General features: G+C 37.3%; 3 protein-coding genes and 1 non-coding gene across 4 annotated transcripts; 3 read left to right on the forward strand and 1 right to left on the reverse strand.

Moving 5' to 3' along the window:
* Positions 1–19: 19 nt before the first annotated feature.
* On the forward strand, positions 20–1,768 carry LOC147296341 (Acyl-CoA N-acyltransferases (NAT) superfamily protein). Its single transcript, XM_086229429.1, has 2 exons — positions 20–218; positions 371–1,768. The coding sequence occupies exons 1-2, from the start codon at positions 42–44 to the stop codon at positions 1,394–1,396; spliced, it is 1,203 nt and encodes a 400-aa protein (XP_086085555.1). The 5' UTR covers positions 20–41; the 3' UTR covers positions 1,397–1,768.
* A 4,261-nt stretch (positions 1,769–6,029) lies between these two features.
* On the forward strand, positions 6,030–8,861 carry ZIP6 (ZIP metal ion transporter family). The gene is made up of 2 exons (XM_086228732.1): positions 6,030–6,792; positions 8,328–8,861. Exons 1-2 carry the CDS (start codon positions 6,088–6,090, stop codon positions 8,640–8,642), a joined length of 1,020 nt encoding a protein of 339 aa, XP_086084858.1. The 5' UTR covers positions 6,030–6,087; the 3' UTR covers positions 8,643–8,861.
* Positions 8,862–9,959: 1,098 nt separating this feature from the next.
* TRNAI-UAU (transfer RNA isoleucine (anticodon UAU)) lies at positions 9,960–10,033 on the forward strand. Its single transcript has one exon. It is a non-coding gene; the product is annotated as a tRNA-Ile (tRNA).
* Positions 10,034–12,566: 2,533 nt separating this feature from the next.
* Positions 12,567–13,633, reverse strand: ATL63 (TOXICOS EN LEVADURA 63). The gene has a single exon (XM_086229469.1). The coding sequence runs from the start codon at positions 13,534–13,536 to the stop codon at positions 12,739–12,741; it is 798 nt and encodes a 265-aa protein (XP_086085595.1). The 5' UTR covers positions 13,537–13,633; the 3' UTR covers positions 12,567–12,738.
* Between the last annotated feature and the right edge of the window lie 219 nt (positions 13,634–13,852).

Genomic DNA, 13,852 nt, shown 5'->3' on the forward strand with positions numbered 1-13,852 from the left:
TACTACTATCTAGCTGCAACTGTTGTATTGAATTTTAGAATATGAGGTTTGAGGAGGAGGCTATAATTCGAAGCTACAACGGGGTGGCCGATAGAGGTAGAGTGGAAGATCTCGAACGAAGGTGCGAGGTAGGGCCATCTGAACGTGTGTTTCTCTTCACGGACACTATGGGTGACCCCATTTGTAGGATCCGAAACAGTCCGATGCACAAGATGCTGGTACGTACGTTCCTTTGCAATCCATAATAATAATAATGATAATAATAATAATAATGAATGGATCGTCGAGATATCTGTTGACGTGATCTCAGACCACGATCCATATATCCTTGTCTATATTGAAAGTCTTATCATAACAATTTTGGTCATAGGTGGCCGAGTTGAACGACCAGTTGGTTGGGGTCATTCAGGGCTCGATAAAGGTGGTGACGGTTGACCACCACAAGCCAGCACCCAAAAATCTAGCCCGGGTGGGCTACATCTTGGGGCTGAGGGTCGCACCCCTTCACCGGCGAAAAGGGATTGGGTCGAGTCTGGTGTGTGGATTGGAGGAATGGTTCATTGCCAACGATGTTGACTACGCGTACATGGCCACAGAGAAAGACAACCAGGCCTCGGTCAGGCTTTTCATGAACAAGTTCGGCTACATAAAGTTCAGGACCCCAGCAATTCTTGTCAACCCAGTACGATACCGACCCTGCCATGTCTCATCCAATGTTGAAATTGCAAAGCTGAGGGTGGAAGAAGCTGAGTACTTGTACAGAAAGTGTATGGCATCCACTGAGTTCTTTCCCAATGACATAGACAAAGTGCTTGGCAATAAGCTGAGTTTGGGGACCTGGGTGGCCTATCCTAGAGGAGAAGGAGAGTTAAGGGTTGGGGATTTTGGGTCCAACATTGGTGGTCAAGATCAAGTAGTATTGCCTAGCAATTGGGCCATGCTTAGTGTGTGGAATAGTGGTGAACTTTTTAAGCTGAGGCTAGGGAAAGCACCCTTATCTTGCTTAATATATGCAAAAAGTTGGAGACTCATGGATAGGTTTTTACCCTGCTTGAAATTACTGCCTTCCATGCCTGATTTTTTCAACCCATTTGGGTTTTACTTCATGTATGGGTTGCACCATGAGGGACCGTTGTCGGGGAAGTTGGTGCGGAGTCTGTGCCAGTTTGTGCACAATATGGCCGGCAAAGAGTGCTCCAAGAATTGCAAAGTTGTTGTGACCGAAGTTGGAGGCTGCGATGAACTGAGGCATCACATCCCACACTGGAAATTGCTCTCTTGCTCTGAGGACTTGTGGTGCATAAAGGCCTTGAAAAACGAAGGCAGAAGCAGCCTTCATGAATTGACCAAAACCCGCCCAACAAAACCTCTTTTTGTAGACCCAAGAGAGGTATGAAGTTAAACAAATGGGTGTTCGGTTTTGATACAGTAACTATATGGCATACAACTATATTTGATTGTCGAAGACCTGTCACGTTGACGCTTCCATGGAATGAAACCCCAAAGCTAAAGTCTCAACCCCACCTCTTATTATTATGTTGGATGAGTCTACCCCATTCTTCTGTCTCTGTGTTTGTCATGGTTGGGGGAATTTGATCTCTAGTTCCTTTCACATCGGTGACACAAAATCTCAAAAGATTTCCTTAATTAGGTGCCACCCTTGGGGGTGTCCTTATTGTTTGTGACTTTGATTCTGGGGTCTCATGATTCGGACTAGTCAATTAGGCCATGGTGGTCCAATTTTGTACCCATGCCCCTTATGAGGTAAAGATTTGAGCTGGACCCTCCATGCTTTTTGTCCAGTCGCATCAAGATCGGACATCCTAACGTGCCATTGTTGTACAAATTAAAGATGGAGAATATTAATTTCAGAATATATGCATGCCATTTAAATGAAAGATAGAGCTAGCTATATGCCTATATATATATATATATACATAGCTAAAGCTAGCTCACTCTGCAGTACTATATAGTCCAACTCCAACACATGGCATATGAATGAGAATGAATGAAAGATAAGTATGCAATGCAATGAATTAGACCCACTTAATTAATGCTCTATGGCTGAAAGCCGGCCTCCAAGTACTTGGAATTTTCGGCTCCTTTTCCTGTTTTCCATCATATTTTTTTTTTGGGTACTGTCGCTAGCCAAATTTGGGAGCCTAGCTACACAATTTATATCCCTGGTTTTTGAGGAAAAAAAACAAAGTTGGTTAGTGTTTCAAGTCATTAGTCGTGGTCTTAAGACTCTTAACCAAGATTAGATAAAACAGCGTTGGTTAGGCGTCTAGGATTCTCTCCTGCCAATTAAAGCCTCTCTTTGTTCTTGTGGTCATGATCGAACTCATGATTATCCAGCTGCCTAGTCTTCAATTAGATGCATGCACGTGTACATATGGTGGTTTGCACATGATCGATGATGTTGTAGAATAATGCATGGAATGGAATTCGTTGATGGTATATATGACATACAACTAGATATATATTTAGTTATTGAAATATTTATATTTTAGCGATGAATAAATGAATTCAGTAAAATTTAAAAACTAAAAATGTATTTATATGTCATTTGTCTTGTAGTATATAATTTTTTTAAATTTAAAATAAATTTATATGCCATATATATTAGAACGCTATACTTTAAATTTTCAAAATGCATGACGACAAAAGTGGTACATATCTTGATATACAGTAGTATGACAGTGCATGATGGAGACTCAATCTCATCAATTTCTGATCACAGTAGATGACACATGAAAAGCCGGCCGGCATGGAAAAGTGAATCACTGTAGAGACAGAGATGAGCCAGCTAACATACATATATATATATATATATATGATGTTTTAGTGGATTTTAATTCAATTCCTTAGGGTGGGATGCGTGCACTCGATCACAATTGGCTCCGAAATAATAAATGCAACTCTAACTATTAGGTTTTGGATGTTTGATTTTTGTGTACGATATCATTTTAGAAAGATTGAAAACGACGAAGTGAATCCAAATCATTGTCAAAGGCGGTGAGTTATGGTGAATTTTGGCTAAATAAGTTCGTTTAGTAAACTAAAATTGCATTTAAATTTTTTTCAAATTTTTTAGACATTTTAATTGTTTTTATTGCTGTTAATATTTAATTTGACCGTTAAACTTATCATTTATGATTGTTCAAGAATTATCTAAAATTTTGGAGATATTTAAACAACTTTCACCGATTGTAATTTCTGTTTTTTGATGATTGTAATCTTCAGATCACAATACAGTTATAGACTCCTTTGTTCTTAGTATTCTCAATTTAGAGAACCAACGTCTAAGATTTGTATGAGTGTGTTGTGATTCACGGTGACTTTGTTTTCCATGGTACAAATTGAAAAACTTGCAGTAAATTGAGCATACATTTATTATCAGTACTGGTGAATGGTGATGAATGCATATACGGTGATTAAGTGGTTTGCAAAAAGTAATGCTCTTTAATCATGATAGTAAGCCAAAAGTTCATTTATTAGCTAATTATTTTCTCCATTCTTTTTGGTCACTTACAAATTATAGTTTGGTTCTTTTATATATTGGTGATGCAAATCATGAGCTCCTAGTTATATTATACAGTAGTGCTACATATACCACATTTTTATACCATAATTTCATACCACCTTATGTGGCAACTTACATGGCATTCATACATTGGATATTAAAAAATAAAAAGAAAAACCCAAAAAGGAAAAGAAAAACTTTGTCCAATAAAGTAATGACACGTCAGATGGTATAAAAATGTGGTATAAGAATGTGGTAAGTATAGCATTATTCTATATTATAATATTCAAGTGGGATTATTTAGAATTTTTATTTAATAAGTAAAATTTCACAACGAACCATTCATTTGTTTAAAATTTTAAAATAAATTTGATCATATACGTACAATCATTCACGAGAAAATTACAGATTTGGTCCACTTATTTTATACCTAGTTCAATTTTGGTCCATAATCTTTTTTAAGTTCTGTTTTTGTCCACTAATTGTTTCATTTGTTCAGTAAAGGTCCAGATTTGTGACTTTAAATCCTTTGGGTTGTGTTTTCTTCAATTATAATTGAACTATAAGTTATATTTCATCATTTCTTAGTCATAAAAACAAATTTGGAGTATTATAATCTAAAAGAATTGAGATTGGGTGAAGTTTGAAAAATTGGCAGTTTCGGGTACCCTACTTTGGGGTCAATTATCTTGAGTTTTAGAACTCCAATTTGAATGATTTTTATATGGTTGTAAAGAAGAAATACATAGCTTTAAAACAAGTATATGTTCGCTGAATTTGGGTGAGATTTGATAGGATAAAAAGCATGCCAAATTTGAGAAAACAAATATGGACCTTTACTGAACAAGTGGAACATTTAGTGGACCAAAACATAACTTAAAAAAGATTGTGGACCAAAATTGAACTAGGTATAAAATAACTGGACTAAATCTGTAATTTCCTCATCATTCACAAATTACATATATAATGAAAATTCGAGTGTTTTTACCCTCATACATACATGTGTCGATTGAATTTAGGAGATGGAGTCCTTTTTTTTATTAGTAGTTGGTAATACAATAATATATAGTTAGTTCCTAGAGGCCCCTATATATGTACGTTGAACACCATTTAAAAGCACAACTCCCAGGTACGTACTCCTAGGCCACAGACTTTTTCAGGATACATATGAATGCTAGGCTTGGTAAGCTGCAAAAATTGATCCAAAGAGAGTAAAGTAAAACATTGTAATATTTCTAAGTGGAGACCACACCAAGCTGATGTATGTTTGTATCTCTAGTTTTCTACCTTTTTCTTCTGAAAACAAAAGGGTTGATCAGATAACGTTGTATTGTCACAGACTCACAGTGGCTGAGCAAAACAAACAGCCTAGCTCGATCTTGGACCACCTCATCTTGTACATACAATTTATGGGTTTCATGTTACATGCATATATGCAGCCAATTCAATCCACTTCATGCCAATCGATCTGAACCACGATTAAGATAAGTCAACACACATCTACAGTTTGACATCGGTGAGCAGAATATTCAAAATCAAGAGAGGAAAGCCCATGGTTGTTACTTCGGTCAAATGGGGTTTTGTCACCACATTTGATTAAGACTTGGGCACATGTGTGGCCCAGCTTAGGAAGAGTCAGGATCTGATCCAAATGAATACACCATATGGGCCAGGCTAGCTCAACTGTGATTCGTCGGGCCTAACCAAAGCTCTTGGTGGGCTTGTAATTTATTAGTATTTGGGCTTGTGTAAAAAAAAAATCAAAAAGACCTCTCAAAGTTTCCTACATTTCCACTTTATCTCTTTCCAAGATCTTCTGCCCTCTTGTTATCTTCAGGCCCAAAACATGAAAAGGATCTTGTGGTCTCTTAGTAGTTAGTTCTTCATTTTCCCTTTTTTTTTTTTTTTTGGTGCTCCTGGCTCTTCATTGCTTTCAAAAAGCTAAGTTAATATTTCACACAGATGAAAGGTTTCGAATCGTCAATGACTATATAGTCTAGTGACATTCAAGATCTCTTTTGTGAGAGAAGGTTCATAATTCAAATTTCATAGACTATAGTTGTTGAATAATAAAAAGAAAATTTAATTCTCTACCTATTCACAACTTTTTCCATGCCATGCCTAAAACTTTTTCTTTTACTTCATAAATTTGAATTCACAACTTTTAGCACTTGCAATATAATTATATAATCAATCTTTATGGTTTAAAGAGTTTTGGAAGTGGAAACACACACACACACACACATCACACTTGACACTTCATACTTCACACTTGAACCAAATGGAAAATCACACGGACACGCAATAACAGCATGGTATCGTGAAAATGTCATCAATCCACCGATCGCTCAATCCCTGGTGGACCCCACGGCTGGCCCGCAAGTATTTAACTCCACGTAGACTCCTTCTCCACTAGTGGACCCCACACCACTCAATCCCAATTCCCAACCCTCCCTTAATTTGTCCCCAGAACTAGAAGAGAACAAGTCCACAACAAACACAAACACGCACACACACACACACACTCAAGTTCTTGAACACTTGACTGAGCCAATAGAGCCATGGTGGCGTGCGGGGCGGACACGGCTCGAGCCCTGGCGTGCCGAGACGGGCATGCGGCGGCGCAACTGAAGCTAGCCTCCATCGCGGTGATCTTCGTCACAAGCGTCGTGGGCATATCCTCCCCGGTCCTTCTTGCGCGCTACTTCCAAGGCAAGCCCGCATACGACAAGGCGACGCTGGTGATCAAGTGCTTCGCGGCGGGAGTCATCCTCTCCACGTCCCTCGTCCACGTGCTCCCCGACGCCTTCCTCGCCCTCAACGACTGCCACGTGGCCTCCCGCCACCCCTGGAAGGACTACCCGTTCTCGGGGCTCGTCACCATGGTGGGCGCCATCCTGGCCCTCCTCGTGGACCTCACGGCCAGTGCCCACATGGAATCCCACGCGCTGGTCGGCGGCGGGGGGCACGCGCAGTACGAGTCGGTGGGGACGCAGGAAGAATTAGTGGCGAGCAAGAAATTATCGGTGGTGGAGGCGGGGATTGAGTGCGCGGGGGTGCAGGGTAGTAATAGTGAGGAGATGGTGGCGAGGTTGAAGCAGAGGTTGGTGTCGCAGGTGCTGGAGATTGGGATTATATTTCATTCAGTGATTATAGGAGTCACAATGGGGATGTCGCAGAATCAGTGCACCATTCGCCCTTTGGTTGCTGCGCTCGCGTTTCATCAGATTTTTGAGGGCATGGGTCTTGGAGGCTGCATTGCTCAGGTAAGTAATCCATTAATTAACCAATTCAACCTCTAATTACAATCTTCATTAGCGAATTAGTTTATAATATCCATTATTAATCACATTCGGGAATTGGGATCATATATATTTGTATACGTGTCCTCGTATAAATTAAAATTGGAAGATAAGAGTCATAAGACTATAAGAGCCGAATAAGTTAAGCCTATTGCTGTCTATTTTTCTAAATTTGCGGGCTATGGTTTACCACTTTAGTCTTTACCTTTAGGCTTTAACACGTGACTAACCGTTGCAACTTGATTTCTGATTTTTTTTTTTTTTTTTTTTCGGTTGATGTCTGTGTTTATGATCAAAATTAGGTAGATCATTTTGGAATTTTATTTACTTAATAATTTTTTTAATATATGTTTTAAACGCCCAATCTTTCGAATTTAAAATGACGTTTTTTTACTCAGTTTTAAACTTTTAAAAGTATGTGTTTTAGCTATAAATAGAAACAATAATATTTGATAATATTATGCATCCTTTATTGTATTCAGAAGTTTGGATGCACCAAATATTAGTGAGTGCAGTTTACACCCACAGCCATTGTATTTTTCATTATCACCGAGGAATAGTTAGCAGCTACACACTGTAACAACACTAAATGCAGACCAGTTACAAACTTACACCATAAATTCATTAAAACATACTAACTTCTGTCCTATGTTGACCAAAAAAAAAAAAAAACACTAAATTCTGTCCTACACTCAAATAAGTCCTAAAAAATCTAAAAATACAATTAAACACAAGCACAAAATAAAATATTCACGACTGATTGATTAGCACCGGAAATTTGTCCTTCAAATTCTAAAATCTTTGCATACACACTTATGAGAACAATAAAATATTTTGAAGGCTCACACATTAATTTTGTTCTATGCATAAATATCAAGATGAAGATTGTGAAAATATATTGTTATTTGCAGAGAGTGACTATTCATTTTTCTTTAACCGAACATGAGGACAAGAGGAAATTAGGTTCTTAATTGATTCAATAATGATGAGGGGTAAAAAAACAATAAAGATGTTTATCCAACTTTTGCTACAAAAGCCAAGCACCAATGAAAACAAAAAGTAATATAATAAAAGGAAAAGAATGTTTCATGGTGCCTTTTTTTCCGGTCAGGGTGCGTTTAAAAAGTACACAAAAGTATCCACGAAGAAATAATTTACAATATCAAATGTTAATAGGCTAGGCAAAACCAAAACAAAGCATAAGGCTATGTATATTCTAAAACAATATATAGTGGTCCAAATCGCAATCTCATGCCAAATATGGACCCGTGACTTATAAAATTCTCAAATTGACCACAATGTGCGAGGACAATTTTTCTCACCACTTTTAACCACAATGTAACATTATCATCTAAATGCGGGTTTTTAAAGTAGTGTGTTTGAATAAACTTGAGAATCGACCACATATCATCTTAATTTATTTATTTCAACCATAAAAAAAAAATCACGTTAACTTGTATCAATAGAGCTTAATTAACTTTGGATGGTGAAAATTGCAGGCAGGATTTAAGTTCGGAACAACAGCCTACATGTGCTTCATGTTTGCGGTGACAACACCAATGGGGATAGTGTTGGGGATGATCTTATTCTCAGTGACAGGTTATGACGATAGTAGCCCTAATGCCCTAATCTTGGAGGGCTTGTTGGGCTCCTTCTCTTCGGGTATACTTATTTACATGGCTCTCGTGGATCTCATAGCTCTTGATTTCTTCCACAACAAGATGATGACTTCCAATTCATGGTTGAGAAAAACATCATTTATTGCTCTTGTTCTTGGCTCTATCTCCATGTCCATCCTTGCCCTTTGGGCCTAGAGTTTTGCTTTGTTTATCAAATAAAACTAACTAGGGGAAGAAAAATCATATGGGTTCCATGTTGTAAAATGTATATGCTTTTTTTATTTATTTGGAAGAGAATGCAAGAATGGAACCCTTAATGACAACGGGTGTGAGGTTCATGTACTTGTTTTCAGTTCTCATTGTTCAAACAGTACTTAACCACTTGAGTAAAAAGCCTGTACATAAGATGTGAAATGTATATTTAAAAATCATACCTAGCATGTAGTAGCCTCCATTTGAATCATTATGATCACATGTATAGGAAGCATAGGGTAATGTTATCTCATCTCATTGATCAGAAATCTTTTAACATGTTATTTATATATATATATATATATATATAATCAAATTGTTGACATGAATCATACATTCAAATCAAAATTCACATGATCAATGGTTTAAATTGATAATCTTATGATATAATAGGTCGGACCTTTTCATAAGAAAATAAATTAATGTCAAATTACTAAGGGTAACAATAACATGATGGGAAAAACTGAAAAAGTTAATTGTTTGGGAAACAACATTGGCCTGGGACAAAAAGATCATACCTTTAGCATGCACTCTTGTTGTTTCTGCCTTCTATGTCATCACCAACTATAACACTTTAATAAAAGTAAATGCATGATGCAAATGCAACTACAGCAAGAAATAAAAATAAAGATTGATTTGTGTCACTGTGTGCATGCTCAGTGGAGAACTGAATTGCCATTGCCTTTATGAGCTATGCCAAACAACTTCTTAGTTTTTACCACATCTATATATCTTTAACTTTCCTTTATCCGTGAGTGGCCAAAAAAAAAAAAAAAACTTTCCTTTATCCGTGGCCAAAAAAAAAACTTTCCTTTATCCAACTGTTCAATTAATGATATATTCACCCCATTTTGACCAAGGAGTGCCAAGAAACTGTCCAGATACATTCTCTCTCTCTCTCTCTCGCTCTCTGCAAAGACCCAAGCTATTTTTTGTTAAACTGAAATTATTTTACATGAAAATAAATTAAGATTAGTATTTTGATAAAATCCATTAATTCACAAACATAGATATAGAAAGTCGCTTTCATGATTAAATCTCAACTTTCTTGTTGAGTATTGTGCGAATTAGGACAAGTCTTTAGTCCTGCATGAAGGCCACAGCAACATAAATTACCCAAAAACAACCTTAATCTGTTATAATGGGTGATTAGAGCAATAGTTCATTGGTTTTTTTTTCGGTCAGGCACTTTATTTGGGTCCATGTTTGTTATATTAATCATAATTAATAAACCTTTTTAGAGGAATTAAAGAACAAGCAGGTCCCGTAGCTCAGTTGGTTAGAGCGTTGGTCTTATGAGCCGAAGGTCGCGGGTTCGAGCCCCGCTGGGACCACCATTTAAGCTGTTTTAGTTTTTTTTCATTTCGTCGGTTTATTGAAAAATAGATAACAATCTGGGTCTTGAGGAAGTACCCAACAGGAGGCCCATGAAGTATCTTTTCTAACTAACATTGAATTAGGCCCAATAGGACTTTTTTTTATATTAATAAACCGTTGTCTATTAGACTTAAACTGTTGTCTATTTTTATTTTTAGAGTAAATATCTCTCTGTTAGAAAGGTCTTCTTTCCTATAAATTCTAATCTTTCTTTTTCATTGTTGGTTAGGCAAGGATCTATTAAGAAAAATGCCCAAAAAAAAAAAAATCAATTTAAGCAAAGTTCAGATCCCTCATCACCAAAGTAATTAAAAACCAAAACACAAAAAGAGAGCTTTATTTTGGTCAATTGAAAAAAAAAAATAAGGAGAAAGAGCTTGAAAGCATAGAAATAGTTAATGGATCCACACTCATTTATGAGAAAGAGCTATTTCATTTTTTTTATCGTTTAATCAGTGCACTTAGAGGCATAAAGAATTTTCGAAATTATTTTGAAACGTTGGGTATACTGATGAATTGGTTGAATCTGAGTGCATTAGAATCCCTTATTGGAACCCAACTGCTCACAAGTACCTCAGGCCCACAGGCCCAAGAAGTGTGTGAGTTTTATGGGCATCTATCCTTGTGGCAGCCTATAGGCCCATACTTGTTATCAATCCAATCTCTCTTCCTTACCCACCACCTCCAGACAGCTTACCAACACTTCTTTAATGGCGAACATACTAATATTCTTGAGGCAATTGAATGCTCTATTTACTATGCCTTCCGCAATTATTTTTAATGTGACACTACATGACATTTATGAATTTTTTCAAATCAAATGTGTATATAATTATTAATAAATAAATAAAAACTTTACACGAATTCTCACTCACTTCCATGCTTGTTTTCAATAAGCAAGTATAACCCTTCAAAATCTAAAAAGGACCCCAAGTTGTCGTTTAGAGGATCCTATATATATTAAGTATCAATTTCCAAGAGTAAAAGGTCCTATTGTGGCATCCTCTTTCTTGTACATGTACGTATGCTTGTCATTCAATTCATGTAAGTATAACCCTTGCAAATTATTCACCGAATTGATAGAATTAAAAAAAAAAAAAAAAAAAAAAGATAAAGGTGGCCTTTCCAATTTGCTACAAATTAATTGCAGCATGTCTGTAGTTGGACGATCCATATCCAGTACGATCTATTATGCAGAAGAATAATTTATTAATTTTTTGAGCTCCAATCTCTCTCTTGAGCTTACAAAATTCGTACAGTGTGAATTTATATGTTATACGAACATAAAAATTATACCCAAGTATGAAAAAATGAACTTGTCTGATTCAAGGACAAGAAAAATAATTGTATGATATGTGAATTTGAAATTTTGTCATTAATTTTTACATAATTTTTTGTAGACATTTGCACATTGCATAGAAGACATGAATTCGTCCACATAACAAGGACAATAGAAGAAAATTTAATGCAAGCAGTGAGCAGGACCGCAGGTCTGGGCAACGTTTAGTATTAAATGTAGAGAGCATAGCCACCATCAACAGTACGTTTTTTGACCATTCTCCTTCACATAATCACATATGCGAAGCTAAAGAGTCCAAAACATTGACCAGAAATCATGGTCGACTTGACAGCACCTCTTGTCTTCCCAACAACGTCACCACAGTCAAAGACATAAGTCCATACTGTCTATTATTGTTAGTCTCAAATCAGAACCACCATCATTGGGGTCCAATTTCGATGAGTTTATTATCCTCGGCAAGTTTCAACTTATTAACCGAAATTCAAGTTTGAACACCTCTTTTCCACTTTTGCAGCGAGGTCGTTGAGACTTGAGTGGGAAGAAATTCTTAATTATATGTAATTTGGTGTTGGGAGTGAGGAATTGGTAACGTGAGAGTGAGTATTTGGACTAAGAGATTTTTGTCATTTTAATTTAAATTGTAGCCGAATTGTAGTTCGGTTTTGAAATCGATCAATTTTACAAAATTAAATCATCCAATCCGAAGCAAATCGTCGGTCCAGTTTGGAAAAACTAGTTTTTCGATTTTCTAAGTTGAATATTCACCCCTAAAAATTAGAAGTCCATGACCGGTCATGTTTGTGTTAGAAAACTTTTGTAACAAGGTACTATAAATGTGCAATCAATCATCAAACAAAAACAAACTTTTGGTTGAACAAAGTTGAAAATTTGGTTTAATAATTGTACTCCTTATAGGAGAGGATTCATGTCCCAGATACGATATGACATATTAAAAGGTGTAAGTGTGTAACCGTTCATAAATTTATACTAATTACATATTTTTGTATATATTATCACATGCATATGTACCTTAAAATTTTTCAACATTATAATATACACTATTTATCGACGTCACATCTGAAAGACTTGATATACCTAAAATTTAAGCAAAAGTGATGCTCAAAATATAACAAGCGGAGAGGTGAACAATTGGTCACTCGATAACTCATGTCAAGAAAAGGCATGACTGACTGGACTGGACTGAATCGACTGAATCGACTGATCGGTGCACCAAAACAGCAAATTGCAGCACTTTTGTAAAACACACAGATTCCATCAATTACTTGCAAGAAATCTCTCTCTATACAACTGGTTTTCTCATCAAACAAACAAACGAACAAACCCCCTTTCTCTTTGTCTTCCTCAAGCTTCCATATCATTCCCATTTGTGGATGGGAACACCTTGTTTTCTGGCCTATTCCTGCTCAGCATTCTTTTCAAGGAACAACCCAGCATTAATGGCGACGAAGAGGAAGAAGATGCAGATACACAGTCAGTACCCAGAACTTGATTTTGATGATCAACATCCCCAGAATCCAAAACATCAATCACTGTTTCCCCATTTGCAGAATCCCCATTAAGCATTAAACCCAAGTGTTCATGACCCACTACCCGATCCGACGTCGTATTGGCATCAGTACTCGCAGCTAGTACTGGAGCTCTGCAAATGGGGCAGCTCATGTGCGAAGCCAGCCACATATCGATGCAGTCGACGTGGAAACAGTGAGCGCACTTGGGCAAAGTCCGACCCACATCGTTGTCCTCAAACGGGCTCAAACAAATCACGCACTCCAACTGTTTGTGGGTTTGGTCCTCCGACTTGTACACGAAGAGAGGGATGGTGGAGATGGTGGAGGGGTCGAGACCTTTGGCCGAAGGGCTAGAGAGATGGGTGGGGTCGAAGGTGAAGGTGTGGAAATGGTGGAAGCGGTTGGGGCCGAGGACTCGCTGGGAGACGGTCATGGAGCTCCGGCGTCTGTGGTGGGCTTGGGCCAAGAACCATTTGGCGTAGACGTGGAGAAGGAGGACGAAGAGAATGACGAGAAGGAGAGAGACCAAGGCGGCAAGCATGACATTGCCGTTGTAGGAGAAAATGGTGTCGAGGAGGTGTCTCAGTGGGTTGTTGCTGTTGTGCTTTGGAGACTCACTGGGGCTCAGCATCTTCTTGACTGCAACTAATTGAGGGGGTGATGGGTTTGGGTGAGAATTGAAAAGGTAGATTTTGTGGGAAAGAGAAGGTGGAAGGTGTGTGTGTAATGTGTCATGTGAATAAGTACCGAATCCATAAGGAAATGAAATTGGCTCTTACATAAATGTTTTTTTTTTCTTTTACGGTATCGCATGTTACGTCGTCATATTATTAATTTGAATTATTTTTATTGAATGTGTGATGTAAAATTAACAAAGCTATCTGCACTCGGAAATGAAATACCCAAATGACTAATTAATAAATTTAATATGATATTGTTATTGAGAT

Source organism: Dryas octopetala, chromosome 1 (genome assembly GCF_963921425.1).
Source record: "Dryas octopetala chromosome 1, drDryOcto1.1, whole genome shotgun sequence".
Taxonomy (NCBI): Eukaryota; Viridiplantae; Streptophyta; class Magnoliopsida; order Rosales; family Rosaceae; genus Dryas; species Dryas octopetala.

Excerpts from the sequence above, each read along its gene's own strand:
- LOC147296341 (XM_086229429.1), top strand. The coding sequence starts at position 42 with ATGAGGTTTGAGGAGGAGGCTATAATTCGAAGCTACAACGGGGTGGCC. Across the intron at positions 219-370 it reads GTCCGATGCACAAGATGCTG|GTGGCCGAGTTGAACGACCA; the intron begins GTACGTACGTTC and ends TTTTGGTCATAG.
- ZIP6 (XM_086228732.1), top strand. The coding sequence starts at position 6,088 with ATGGTGGCGTGCGGGGCGGACACGGCTCGAGCCCTGGCGTGCCGAGAC. Across the intron at positions 6,793-8,327 it reads TTGGAGGCTGCATTGCTCAG|GCAGGATTTAAGTTCGGAAC; the intron begins GTAAGTAATCCA and ends TGAAAATTGCAG.
- ATL63 (XM_086229469.1), bottom strand. The coding sequence starts at position 13,536 with ATGCTGAGCCCCAGTGAGTCTCCAAAGCACAACAGCAACAACCCACTG.